Source organism: Stylophora pistillata, chromosome 2 (assembly GCF_964205215.1).
Source record: "Stylophora pistillata chromosome 2, jaStyPist1.2, whole genome shotgun sequence".
NCBI lineage: Eukaryota > Metazoa > Cnidaria > Anthozoa > Scleractinia > Pocilloporidae > Stylophora > Stylophora pistillata.
The window spans coordinates 57,781,639-57,795,690 of record NC_142520.1 but is presented as its reverse complement, the minus strand read 5'-3'; the positions used below and the strand labels follow the sequence as shown (position 1 = coordinate 57,795,690).

Here is a 14,052-nt window from a genome sequence, read left to right as displayed (position 1 = left end):
AAAGATATCTCTGTTAGAGCAATTTTCTTTGGAGTGCCGTAGCCAATAAGGGATTGCATAGATTTGGCCACACTACACCCTCTGTTTGGTTTACAAAACACGAGTCACTGTCTCCATCAACAAAAAACCACTGAACAAAATGGCGGCCTGATTATTAGCGTTTCCCCGCGCTTCAGAATGTTTGCTTGTATTTCCCATGAGCCTCCAATGGCTGCTTGAGTAATTATCTATGTACCGATTGGCTGGCGAGATACTTGGGTTTTGGTTTTGGTTGAACGACACTAGATCAAAACTCACTGTACAATGATGTTACGCAAGCAACACACAGAAGTAATCCACTACCATAACAGTAAAATCTGCACTTGTGCATATCTTGTTTCAAACAACTCGACCCAGTCCACTTACCTCCCGGACAACAATTCCAAAGGCTCGTGCCAGTGCACTGGCCGAGTTACTCATACTAAGAGCACCACTGGTCCCAGTCACTTCACTGGAGGCTGCCGTACTGGCAGCTGCAGCATTGCCACCACTCCGTCTAAGTGAACTGGAATCAACGTAAATAAACCCTGTACCGCTGGTGGGCTGCGGAGTAGCTGCACTGTTACCTGCAGCTCTTGACTGGGAGTTATTGGCTCGTATGGCCCACTGCATAGCATGAGGGGTAGCGCCAGGGTCTACTCCTGAAAGAGGAGAAAAAAAAAAGGCCATCATGGCCTCCCGGTTAGCTCAATGGATAGAACACTGGACTGTTGTGCGGGAGGTCGAGGGTTTGAGTCCCGGCCAGACCAACACTCAAGGTCTTAAAAAAATTGAGAAGAATAGGCTACCTTTCTATAACATCACGAAATGGTTTAGATATTCTCGTCTTCTCGGATAGGGACGAATAAATGGGGGTCCCGTCTCCTGCAGGGTTAGGGGTAGGAGACGTTAATTTCCCACGCCCGAGATTACTGTGTGATGGATGTCCTCCCCTGGGGTGGGATGGGTGGGTTTGTTGGAGCTTAAACCTCGTAGGGGACCTATGTCCTATTGTTTCTGCTCCAGTACTTTGTACAAACCCTTAAATACCCGATACCCAAAACTAATTTCATAAAATATTCTTAAAATTTCGTTCAAACTTGCTTTTGCATTTTTTCTACCCCCTAGTGGGAAGAGACCTGTGGATGGTGCTGCTTACTGCAGCGTGGCTTGATCTGCGCGGCAGGGATGGTAGATACTTTACCTCCAGTAGGTGGTCTATTCTCGATACTCTCAGGTATATCATATGTTTCCACCACCACTTCTTCTTCTTCCTCTTCTTCTTCCTCCTCTTCTCCTGTAGATGATTCCTCTTCAGAGTACAACTCCACATGCTCCCCATGCATGCTGGCGCTGCCGTCTGAACCAACCAGTGAGCCTGTCACACGACTACGACGAACACTCTCTACAACGTTCACTTCACCGACCTGGTAACAAACAGGCAGAAAAACAAATGATTACCGGCTGTGTATCTAAAATAGGAAATGTGTCCATACACTAAAAATCGGACGAACCCTTGCAGAATGAGACAGAAGCGCCCAAAATTTGGATGAACACGTCCATAACTAAATGGTTCCATGGAGACACGGGTAGAGGCGTCTTAAGTCGGACGGACCCGTACAAAATCGGGAAAATATCTCTGAAATCGGGAAAATATCTCTGAAATCGGGAGAAACCTTCCATAACCGGAACCGACTTCTAAAATCGGACAATTCAACATGTCAGGCTGATAGTTACGGAAGGTGTACACTAGTACATGTATGTTGTTGGTGGAGCACATTGTACCTGACTCTCTTCGCTGTCACTCTCGCTCTCCGCAAGTAAATCTAAATCCATATCAGATTCATTTCCAGCTGCTCCGCTTTCAATTTCTTCATCTCCAGCTTCTTCGTGACTCTCCGTTTCCATCTCTCCTCCTTCAACAACCTAAAAAATAAAAAACAACCCATATATTCTAGAAATTACTACAGTTGCAACCTTGGGAGCGTAGACGAGGCTATCCAATAAGTGAGCAGGAAGACAATTTAAATGCAAGAGAAACTCATAGGCACCTTAAGACCCCATTAACTGTTCCCCCCTCCCCCTCCCCCCACCCCCCCCCGCGCGCTTCCCTCAACCTCTGTATTCTGTTCACCATTCAATAACAGAGTGGCACGTGAAACCGTTACCTCTACTTCTTCTACAGGTACAGCACTCTGTTCCTGCACACGAGGAATAGTTACAGTCTGCCTCCTTCTGTGCCTCTGACTTCGCACACGATGAACACTGGGTCTCTCCTGAGAGGTAGCTTCCTCAACCGAGGATGGCGTGGAAGGTCTCATTGGTAATGGTTCCACGGTGAATAAATCCTCACTGGCTTGAGTCGCTTCTAGTGTAGAAGACAACAGACTGAATGGCTGTGCTGGGCGACAGATGCCAAGTCGAACTGGAGCTAATATCGCATCGGCTACTTGAACAAGTTCCGGAATGGCAATGGTGGAAAGACACTGGAAAATACGCTGACACTTCATCAACGGTTGCACAACACCTCTGGGAAATGGAAACAAAACCAATTAAGTAAACCAGTCAAGTATATTGGCACTACCCATGTCCTAGGCATGTTCAGTTGAAGAGATGATAACTAACACGCGTGCAGAACCTTTTTTCTGGATAATGTATGGATACGGTTGTAAGAAGAAAGTACAAGGGTCCTTGGAAATAAACGTTCAAGGCAAAAATACAGAATGAATTAGAGAAAATAAGCCTTTCAAGGTCAAGCATGTAACAGCTGAAAGAAAAATAAAAAAACACTTACACTTTGCGTTTGCCATTAGCAGGAGCCATTTGTGATGATAGGACAACGAACACTCTGGCTACAGATCTGATGAAGCGCTGAGCCAGGTTCAGTTCATCAGATTTGTGAGGATCTGTTGAATTTTCAATCGCATTGACCAGGGTAACTAGAAGAGGGTCAAGTGTCTAGAATGGTAACAGAAAAAGGGACAGCAATCATTAAATGCAGCCATAATTACACTCCAAATTGACCCGTCTTTACGGAGCTTTAAAGTTCGATAGTGTTATTCGTCCTTAGCACCCCGATAACTACTTCATATAAATCAATACAATCAAATGTGCATGGGATGTCTATGTATATTTTTTTTTGTGTGCGCGCGCACCATCATTCATCTCTTTTGTTAACTATTATCTCTGTAGATTTATATTGTTTTAGCAAACCTGCACTTTGGAAGATTTCGTCAATTGGAAGATCATCTTTACTGGAATCAATGTCTTTAGTTTCTCAATTAGTTTCCACAAGCCGAAAGAGTAACAGGTTAGCAAAATGAGATATGGTACTCAGTTACTTAAAACCAGCCCAAACAACAATACCTTGGTAGAGCGACAGACCATGAACCATGCTCTATTGATAAAAATGTAAATAAGTCACAAGTTACCTCTGGCCCGCACTTGGCTACAAGACAGTGTGTAAATGCATCCAACCGCACTGTACCGGGCTGACTTTGAAGACGATCTTCTTGTTCGATCAGAGGAATCAGTTGACTTGCACCAGCGTCGGGCAAACCACTGCCCTCGTGCGCATGCGGTCTAAAAATAGCAAGTAGTTTACTATTGTGGCCATGCGACTTACGGAGAATAATACCATTTTTACTTTCAATATTTCAATAACCCCCAAGATAACCTAATTGATAACTTTGATATTACCTGTTTGCCGGATAATGTATGGATATTCTAGAGAGAAGTTACATATTCACTGCTCACGCAGTAATACCGTTTGAATTTGGTTACGTCAATTACTAAGTCATTCAAATCTCTAATATAAACGTTAAAGGGGGAAAGGTTCGACTTGGTTTGACAACAAAAGATGCAAAAACTGATCCAAATTTACCTGGCATCTCCTGGCGTACGGCATCCATCTCTTAGCATTGCACTCACAGCTCTCCAGTCCTGTAGGATGATCTCCAGAGCTTTGCGCGCAAACCTTGGAGGATCCAAGTCGTGTTCTGGGAGGGGTAGGGTAGTTCCACTAGCGCCAAGCGTCTTGGTCTTTGCTTTTGGACGAGTATCTGTTGTGGTGCGATGAGGTCGAAACTGTCGCTGTTCCACCGTCTGTCGAGCCACAGTTTGAGCCAAAAATAACAGCAAATGCTCCCCTCTAAAGAACGAGAGGAAAGGTGATTTAAGACATTGTGCTTTCAGGTAAAGGCTTTTTAAAGCTTAAGAGTTACATCAGTTAATAACAGCAAAATATTTTGGGCCTATCCATGCTTAAATAAGGAGAGATGTTTAGACTGAAAATCAGGCGTACCAATTTCAGCATCTGTCAGGTATGTGTCAAACGTTACCAGGGACTGTAATGCTTTTGATTTACTGCGATTTGCATCAATGATCGATCGAGAAAAAACCCTACCAATATCTCAATCTCACCATGGGCAGGCGCTTATGGAAAACGTTACTGAGTCCCATGGATTTCAAGCGATATTTCAAGTTCCCTTTTTCCTGATTGGAGGTCGTGATTATTTTGCTTATGGCTTTACGGGGCTCCATTGGCCATACAGAAGAATCGTTATGTTATTCCACAATAAAATTTCACAACTGCATTCAACAGTTCCTCTTTCCTTCCTTTTCTGTCCGATGTAAAGGAATTATGTCAACTAAGTCAACTTACCTTCCATTTGGGCGGCTAACTAAGTCAGTCTCTGAAACCAGTTTTTTTAGGAGCTGGATGCGAGCAGCATGGGAGCCTGGTACCAAGGCGCGACATTTGCACTTTTCCCAGCAGTCACAGTAAGCAGTGGGTGCCGTTCTCTTCAACCTGAATAGATAACAAAAAACGGTGTGATTCGTTTAAAAATATCACATCACTGTAAATTCCCTAGAAGACCTGGCACAGCTGTCAATCTTACTTGCAGTCATGTCCTCTGTGACAAACTCGCGCACACTCAGTACAACAACAGAGCGAGCCAGTCAAACCACAAGTGCGGCATTCAAAGATGTCTTGGTTAATGTGCTCAGTGCCGGTCCAAGTGAACGAACAGGTATCATTACAGCAAAGAACATGCAAAGGGGAAGCGTCGGGGTGACTGTCTAATGGACACAACATGGACATCAACACACTTCTGTCAATTTGTCCGTCTGGGCCAGTCGCCAGGTACTTGGCAGTAGCAAACAGGTCGAGGGCAGGATAGTAGGAGCGGCCGCGAACGGCAGCCATAAAGGGGGTGCAGCCATCTGTATCCCTGAAAAATAGAGATATAAGAAATGGTTTAATCACAAGATTAACAGCTTCAAGAAAACAGATAGAAAAACCAAGAGGACTATATACTTGGGCCCTTCAGTCGGGTGCTTTCTTGTTTCCAGCTGACTGCTTTTTCTTTCTTTGTAACTTCGATTTTTTTAAATTTCAATTGGATTTGATTTTAAGGCGTGGTTCATTGATTTTAAGCGTGGTAGTCTTAAGTCCAACTTCTTCACTCTGATGCTCATATTATTTGTTTCTCACTCAACCCGAGATAAACTATTACTTGTGAGTAATTTCTATTTACGTTAACATTGGTGCACGTACACTGTTTGAAGTCTCACATTACCACAAAGGAGTTAAATACCAGATAAAGATTACTTACAGTGTATGTTTAAATTTTTAAAACATTTGATGAATGAAAACATGTAAAAGAAATTGTATGAGAGATGTTAATTGATCATCTCTCCTTACTTGGCTGTCATGAGTTGCAGCAGGAACGGTGCCAATACAGTGCTATTACACAACAGATTCAAACACTTAAGAGCTTTAGCCTGAGTCGACAATAGTTCAGTAGACTTGCTGGAACCTGCTGCCGCTGCTGCGGTTCCCCCCGCTGCAGCAGCAGCTGCTGCAGCTGCTGCTGCTGCTGCTGCTGCTGTGGATGACGCTGGTGTAGGAACTGTCCCTGAAGGAGCCGGGGTCAATGGCGGACCTGTATCGTCATCTCGCGAATCTAAACAATGCAAATCGATAGAGGATTACAATGTAGTTTCTCACGGCAATTCCGCTATCTTATCAGACAAAAGACAAGCTTATCAGCGAGAGTGTGTTATCTTGATACCACACCAAATTCTCCCGTCTTATGCATAAGGTGATAATAGATAGCAGACAGAGGAGAGAATCACTTATTGGAGCTTGAAAGTTAAAGGGTTACGACTTGACCGAGAATCATTTGCGACGTCACTAGGGAATTCTAAGGAATGGTTTGAAATGTCTTTGACAATCAGGAATTTCACTGTAGGTCAGTCATCATCCCAGGTTTTGCCAACTTATGAAAAGTCACAATTATTTCCATGCAGGAGTTTCTTTTCGGACATACGAAACCCAGCCTTACGGACAAGGAAAAAATTAGTCCAGTTTTCCAAATACAACTGAAACTTTAATCTCCAAGAAACACTGGACTGAAACGACTTAAACGAATGACTGGGCAAAAAATTCAAAAGTGCAAGTACAATTGTAGGACAATTTCTATAATCAACGCCTATGCAAAAATTGGTTTCTGTACACCACGAGTATAACCGCAAGGAAAATTTGATCAAACTATCGTTCCAGTACCGAGTGTTCTACAGAGATGTTTTAGTAGCCAGCCAAAAAAGGCACACCAGTCGGCAAAGGCTCAAATTAAATTCTGATCAAGAAAGATAGTTAACCACTTTCAAAGTAGCCGGCAATTCAGAAACGGCTAGCCGGTGAAAACTCTGGAAGCTGGTACTTCTAGATAACAATAACTAAATGTACCTCTACGTCTTTTAACTAATGCTTGTCAATAATGCGCTCGAAAGTAAATATAATAACCTGGAGGGTCTGGTGGCCAGTGCAATGTAGGTATAGGAGCATCCTCTTCCACATCAAGTCCTGCCAAGGAGGATGTTGCCGATCTCGCCGCAGTCACAGCTCTCTGCATCATCTCATGCATTCCCAGTCTTGACGATCCTCCACTGCTTCCTTGCCCAGTGTTGGTGCCCCCGCTACCACTGCTGTTGCTCACAGAGCCTGTACTGTTGCTAGCGGGTGAGCTGCTAGAACCACCATCTGAAAAAAAAAAAGCAACAACAAACCCTTGTTAGAGCACGTAATACATCTAACGTGTGTTCAAATTTTGCAGGTTGCGTTATATTGCTTCATTTACAGCTTTTCCCATCCTTAACCATTTTTGGCTCCTTCTTGATATACTATTACGGAACATGTTTTTACGTATGATGCACGATCCTCGCAGTAAAGAGCGCTATTTATGCAACAGCAAAAATCAGACCTGAAAAAAATCAGGCCTGTACGGGATTCGAAACCACTGACCTCTGCGATACTAGTGCAGCGGCGCTCTACCAATTGAGCAAACAAGCCAACTGGGAGCAGGCCGTTAAGTTGATTCATAATAAACCCGTGATGATAAATATATGAACATGTTTTTGTTTCCCTTACAGTACTGCTATTTAGAAGCCTCTTTAAACTTGAGTGTTGTTTTTCCTAGCGCAAAAAGACATAAAGAGGAAGCTACTTAAAAGCTTAGTGTCCATATCTCACACCACTTGAGCGAACAGCTGCTGCAGCGGCAGCCACGGCAGCGGCAAGGGCGTCTACTGCTCCCTTTAATGGACTCCAGCTTGTTACGCAAGATTTAAAGTTGATACATGAGCGAAATAATTTTTTTATCTACTGCAGTTTTTCCAAAATTTGTGGGTGAAGTAGCACAAAAGGTATATTTCAAGAAACTTGACATTATATTGAGATCAGCAGTGAGGTCTCACCACTTGAGCGAACAGCTGCTGCAGCGGCAGCCACAGCAGCCGCAAGGGCGTCTACTGCTCCCTTAATGGACTCCAGCTTGTTACCAAGGGCACCTGTAGCCGTAGACACACTGCTACTCTGAGATTCAACTGCTTCCCCTGGCTCATGGGCTGATGTTGGGAAGCTTCTGGAGACGCAGGCATGGAGAATGTTCCTATTGCCATCACATCGTTCCAAAAGAGCTGCTTCTAGAAGGCTACCCATATTGACTGTACACACAATAAAACATCGAGTGCAAAAGCATATTTTAAACTTTGGAAACACGGCATTCAACTAAAAACCAAAAAGTGTAAATCTAAAACTAAACTTGCAAAGAGCATCTAAAGAAGCGTTAAAAACGATTCACATTCAAGCAGGTACAAATTTTATAAAGAGCTGTCAAATAAACAAGAACATGGTCTAGTAATGTATGGTTGGTTTCAGGGGAGATCAGAACGAAGTGAATATTGTGTCTTATTGTCTGCTCGAGCAGGCAGTGGGCGTGTATCTCCCCAAACAGACATAAAAATCCTCTTCCGCTCATGTTTGTCAATAGTATATATTGACGTTCCTTGGTCAGAGATTCCAGACAATTAGGAATGCAAGTTTGATTCCCTAAAGTCGTTTCATGCATTACCTACTTTTTAGAGCAGTTTTCAAAATCGACGTCATAAACAGCTTTGGCTGACTTACCAGGGTCTGCTTCCATGGAATCAAGAAACTGTTTAATAGCTTCATAGTCACACTTCAGAATACGAGACATCAACTGCTGGTTCTACAAATCACCGATCATCAATTGTATCATTTTTACGTAAAAAAGAACATGACTGAAATAAGATGATGCGCTGAGAGTAAAGACCAAACTACAAAGAAGACATTGGTGAAAAGTCACATCAGTAGTAAAGGTGGTGAAACAAAAGTCATGTAAACAACCCCCTCTTCCCTCCCCTCCCCCGAAAAAAAACAAGAAACAACAACCACAAGAACGTCTGTTACTTACTTGCACAGCCAACACAACCACTAAGGCTCTGGCTTTACACTCAGTTCCTGGTCTTAGTGAAGTGACACCCACACCAAGGCTTTGCAAAGGAGGCAGATCCTGACAGGAGAAGAAACAATGTTCAGCCGGATTGCAATTTGAAAAACATTTGATCCTTTATTTAAGGAAAAACCGACAATAAAACTTTACAACAAACATGTAGGAAAAGCCAGTCGAAAAACCTCGTGGTAACTAAGCGAACGGTGCATGCGTGCACGCGATTATCTCATAACACGTCGGAACAGACAATACCACATCAAATTAGTCATTCCCAATTGAAACAATTTCCATATCTTGGTAAAATAAAAACTATCTTAATTGCATACTGCACAGCTAAGCTAACAAGACTTCAAGTATGACATTTTTTCTAAAACTTATGTGAATATTTTTGTAATTGGCTCAAAATGCAGTGGCTGTTGTTTGCCATTTGTCATTCAAGCAATGTTTAGATCTCCCTTCCAAAGCTCAAGCACTGAGTGTTTTTGTGCAAAAGAGCAAATTACAAATTATTACACATGTATCTACATGTTGAATTCTTACAGTCCAAGCTGGATCTTTTACAGTTCCAAGGAAGTTCTTTGAAAGAGGGAAGGGAGCTCCATTTGTGTCTGTCATCATAATTAAAGAATCCTGAAGGTGACAAAATACAGAAATTAATGATAAAAAGTTTTTGAAGCAATTTAAGCTAACAATTGTGAAGTTTCTCATTAAAAAAATATACATAAACATGTAGATTGGCATTCTAACACCCTGTGAAGCACAAATGCTTTTCTTGAAGCTTTGAGGGATGTGGTTGTTTGAGAAGAAATATGCCAATTTGGTAATATCATCTAGGTTGAAATAAATTATTGTAAATTGGCCACCTAAAGAGTTAAAAGCTGACATTTGGAGCATTAGCCCTTCGTTACTCGCTCTGAAGAGGACTAACACTCAAAACATCAGCTTTTTAACTCTTTACAGAAGCCAGTTTACAATTTCAACTTAGTTGATATTACCAAAATTATCTTGTTTCCCCTACTGATGCAGCACCACAGTTTCTTTAGAAACTTACCCCCTTTATTGAGAAGAAATAACCCTTCTACCTTCAACAGTGATTAGCATCTGATTTCTTTGTACAGCATCACTGCTGAATCAGACACTTAGAGTGATGAGAATATATATACCTTATTAACCAAGTGCGAGGGCCCCACTGGGAGAATATTGGCCCAAGGTCTTGACAGTATGGACCGAGTGCAGCCAGGTCCGTACTGTCAAAAAAGTCCTCAAAAAGAATATCGGCCCTCAGTCCAAAAAGGACCGAGGGTTGATATTCTTCCAGTACGGTCCTGAGCAAGCTTGGTTAATAGGAGATTTATTATACGACTGAAGTTCAAAGGGACACAAGTGCGGTATCATTCGGGACCATTCGGGACAGTGCCCAGTCCAATACTTGGAGAATATTGGACCAGCAACAGAGCATTTTGATTGGTTGATTTAGTTATTGGCCCTCTGACTGCCCGAGTCGTGTAACAATGAAAATGATCACCACCTTATCAAGCTCTCCTTGTCTGTAACATAGGAAATGTAACAAGAACAGTATGGAGAATATGCAAACTGATGTTAAGGACTAAACAGCTCACATCATTGAGTGCAATATTTTATAGTCAATCAGCTGCATACTGCTCATTCCCTTATATATACAACCCAATTGACGTCTCTTGGTTTCAGAAGCTGACACATTTAAAAGCAACCAACATGTACACACAACTTATTCCTTACATCTCCAGTTGGATATAGCTGAATATCTTTCACTCCAGGCTGACTGAGGAATGTTGCACAGTCTTTAGGCATTGTTCCTCCAGGTTCTGGTTTGGAAGATGCCAAGCTGTAGAGAGCGTAGCGAACACCAGTTGATGTCTTCAACATCACATGAACTCCTGCCATAGAAGAATATAGTATACTGAGAAATACACAACAGTGCAAGGTGGACAAATCGTAGTAAACAAGAGCTTGCAAACTGAATGTACCTTTACAGTTGACAGTTACAGCAAGAGGTTTGGTGCCTAATGGAACAGACAACAACTTTGGTGTCCGCTGAATACAATCAGGAATCTTATTGGCTGCAGATGACTTGACCAGCTTCGATAAAGCAAATAAAATATTTCAAACCTAATGCCATACATACATGTTTAAACTATTAATGGAGATTCACTTGTGACCTTGCTTCCAGCACTTTCCACTATGTTCTCTGTTTTCCAAATTCCCCAACAAATACCAATCCTACAAATTCTAATTCAACCTAGCAAATGGAGAAATGAGACAAGCCACTGCCAAAACGTACACTTGTAAGATCATTTTAAAAATGTTGTTCTCATTTACATACACGCACGTCACTAGCTAAAACTATGCCTTTGGAAATTTTTGTTATAGTGGCTGTTCAATATTTGGGAGTTGAACAACATCACAAGATGCAACATACCTGAAGCTCATCCTTGCGCAGAAGCCGCACATCTTGTAAAAGAGACATATTTTCTTCATTCAACATAGCAGCTGCAGCATGAAGGGAAGTGTCTTTGGGTGGGAACTTAACTGCAGCATAAGGTCCATCCACCTAACAAATTAAAATGTAACAAAATCATTAAATACACAAAGTTTGGTAGGGCAAAGATTTTATGGTATTGCTCTTGTTTCAGTCAATATTTTTATATGATTGCAATCAACTCAGCCAGATACATCTCATGTACAAGCGCTATTTGGATGTTTACCTTAAGCACCTTTCCCACAGGTATGTTCCGTTTATCTTCTACAAAGATAACATCCTTCAAATCCCAATCCTGAACTGATTTATCTTCTGGAGAATCTAATGATGGATCCTTTTTCCGCTCTGAAAATAGAATTAGAAATAATTGCTAATGAACTTGAAGTAAATTATTGTGCAACTTGCATTTTGGTTACAGGAATTTCAAAGTTGCAAAAAAATTGAAATCATAAAATTCTGTGCATGTTCTGAAAATGTTGCGACAAGCAACTCACTTAAGCCAAGAGAGCCTGGAATATCACTGTCTTGTTCATCTAGAACTGGTGGATTACAGCTTGCTTCCTCATTTCCCAGTGGAAGGACTTTAAAACGGCACTTCTCATCTAGATTCCAAGCTGATTCTAACAACTGTCCCATACGTGGAATGCCAGAGGAGATGTTGATACCAATAGAGCCAGGATGATACAGAGGACAGCTACGCAAACAGACCTGATGATAAAATAACAATGGAAATTAGGTTGTATAATCAACTTTCACACTTTAAAGACATACAAATGGACATTCAATATGGCAAGCAACTAAAGTTTCTCCCTGTTTTGGTCACTAATAGAAGATTAAGTGTTGAGACATAGATACATGTACCTTTATCCACAAGTATCACAGCAACACATGCTGTACGAGTGTTTGCGCTAAGGATCACATTACCTGAACACCACGCACAATGCAACTGGTAAAGGTTGTGCGATTTCTTCTTGCCCTGGCACGAGCTTTTTCCAACAGTTTCTTTCTCTGCTCAAATGGTAGTACACCCCTGTGAAAATGATATGTATTGATCATTAAAAAAATTCTATTAACTGAAGTGATTTTCAATTAATTGTTTTGAAGTAGAAGCAGATACTTACCACCAGTACAAGGCTCCAGATGACATTTGGGCACAAGTGTAAAGTGAGCATGTGTGGATTGCTACAACTTTATCTCCAGAAAACTCTGAAAATCCTTGGGTGGGATGTTCCAGTTTACTGGCAATGGAGCTGAGGGTTTCATCAACCCATGTAGCAACCTACAGGGAAACAGTATTATCATATTAATCAATCATTAACCAGTACCATCTAGTACTGTTGGGGAAGGAGAGGCCTGGCGAGACTAGGGTGCTCTTTCCAATAACACGTTATAAATTAACCAGTTAGATATCTGAAGCATGCCAACACACTGGGCAACCACTTCTCCCAAGGACAAACAAGGTTTTCTTTTTGACATTAACACAAGTGTAACAAGAACTAGATACATGTGGGACCAATGAGGAAACCTCTGTCATAACCATGTCAGTCAGGGAGCCATGAATATGTTCTAAATACCTTTCCGGTCTCTGTAAGGACAGATGCCCTTATAGAGGAAGCAGATACCATCACAACCTTCTCATCTGCAAGACCAAGAGACCTGACTCTAGGGTGATATATTGCTGCATCTTGTTCTTTGTAAGGAAGCGGATCTTCCCATTTCCATTGATACAGCTTTCCATCAGCTCCCACACATATCAGCTCTGAATACATGGCAGCAATGTGAGTAAAGCATGGGAAAATGCCATCCTGCAGGAATAAAGGAAATATTTAAGAGAGGAAATTTTTACATGTCACATGGTCCATTACAGCCAAAGGATGATCATGATGATGATGACTTTATTCAATGAGGGTAAAAACACTGTACAGAGCTTGTCCTGGTTTCTTGTGGATGAAGGATGATATTGCTACATTTTATCACTATACTCCTTTGGATGAGCTACTGCCAAATGAGAAAATTTCTTTAAATCAATCATGAAATGAGATGTTTTTTCTTACCATGGCTGGTTGCCACCACTGGAGAAGATCTGCCACACTCACAGGATCTGCCAAGAAACTCTGTGAAGGTACCTTATCCTGAGATGGTTGTTTTGGGGCACTGCCTGATGTTGCACAGTCCAGACCCCCTCCATGGATGTTCCCAAGCCATCGGTCCCTCTCTCTCCTCAGTGCTTCCCTCTCCCTACTTCTTTCCCTGTCACGCTCTGACTCTCTCTCTGTTACAGTTCTGGAAGCTCTGGCACTACTGTTAGGACGTCGATGAATTGTTCCATACTGTGAGCTGTAAAACATGTCCTCTGAAAATATTGCCTCTGGATCCACAACAAAAGATGGATCATCCACATGTACACCGGCATCTAGCAAGGACATAAGGTCATCTGGGAGAAAAAGTGACAAACAGCACTTAGTGATTTATTTTTCAGAGAAATTAGATCATTGAAAAAAAGCCTCAAGTGCAAATCTCACCTCCAGGAAGGTACTCAGGGTTATCATCGTCATCACCATCATCCTCATCTCGGCTGAGGAGATTGTTCACTGCCAAATTCACATCAAGATTCTGAAACACAGTTGCAAATAAATATTAAAAGAGGAATTTAAAAATAGATTGCATATGACAGGGATTCTGGCATTATGTGCGAAA

The 14,052-nt window shown here is 41.9% G+C and overlaps 1 protein-coding gene and 1 pseudogene across 1 annotated transcript in view; both read right to left on the bottom strand.

The window, feature by feature from the left end:
- Window positions 1-14,052, bottom strand: part of LOC148740617 (uncharacterized) — a 1,045,961-nt pseudogene that overhangs the window by 841,689 nt on the left and 190,220 nt on the right.
- The window catches only part of LOC111341822 (E3 ubiquitin-protein ligase UBR5), a 30,333-nt gene that overhangs the window by 11,435 nt on the left and 4,846 nt on the right, over window positions 1-14,052 (bottom strand). Inside the window, exons 9-33 of the mRNA XM_088748803.1 lie at window positions 13,878-13,968; window positions 13,410-13,789; window positions 12,930-13,160; window positions 12,477-12,634; window positions 12,280-12,385; window positions 11,850-12,063; window positions 11,582-11,700; window positions 11,296-11,427; window positions 10,844-10,955; window positions 10,596-10,753; window positions 9,378-9,467; window positions 8,799-8,897; window positions 8,492-8,573; window positions 7,780-8,028; window positions 6,830-7,066; window positions 5,726-5,987; window positions 4,920-5,252; window positions 4,682-4,828; window positions 3,902-4,168; window positions 3,450-3,600; window positions 2,813-2,976; window positions 2,187-2,547; window positions 1,804-1,944; window positions 1,223-1,445; window positions 406-680 (exon numbers count right to left, since the gene is read on the bottom strand). Coding sequence (XP_088604929.1) covers window positions 406-680; window positions 1,223-1,445; window positions 1,804-1,944; window positions 2,187-2,547; window positions 2,813-2,976; window positions 3,450-3,600; window positions 3,902-4,168; window positions 4,682-4,828; window positions 4,920-5,252; window positions 5,726-5,987; window positions 6,830-7,066; window positions 7,780-8,028; window positions 8,492-8,573; window positions 8,799-8,897; window positions 9,378-9,467; window positions 10,596-10,753; window positions 10,844-10,955; window positions 11,296-11,427; window positions 11,582-11,700; window positions 11,850-12,063; window positions 12,280-12,385; window positions 12,477-12,634; window positions 12,930-13,160; window positions 13,410-13,789; window positions 13,878-13,968 — 4,782 coding nt within the window. The remainder of the gene's footprint in view (window positions 1-405; window positions 681-1,222; window positions 1,446-1,803; window positions 1,945-2,186; window positions 2,548-2,812; window positions 2,977-3,449; window positions 3,601-3,901; window positions 4,169-4,681; window positions 4,829-4,919; window positions 5,253-5,725; window positions 5,988-6,829; window positions 7,067-7,779; window positions 8,029-8,491; window positions 8,574-8,798; window positions 8,898-9,377; window positions 9,468-10,595; window positions 10,754-10,843; window positions 10,956-11,295; window positions 11,428-11,581; window positions 11,701-11,849; window positions 12,064-12,279; window positions 12,386-12,476; window positions 12,635-12,929; window positions 13,161-13,409; window positions 13,790-13,877; window positions 13,969-14,052) is intronic.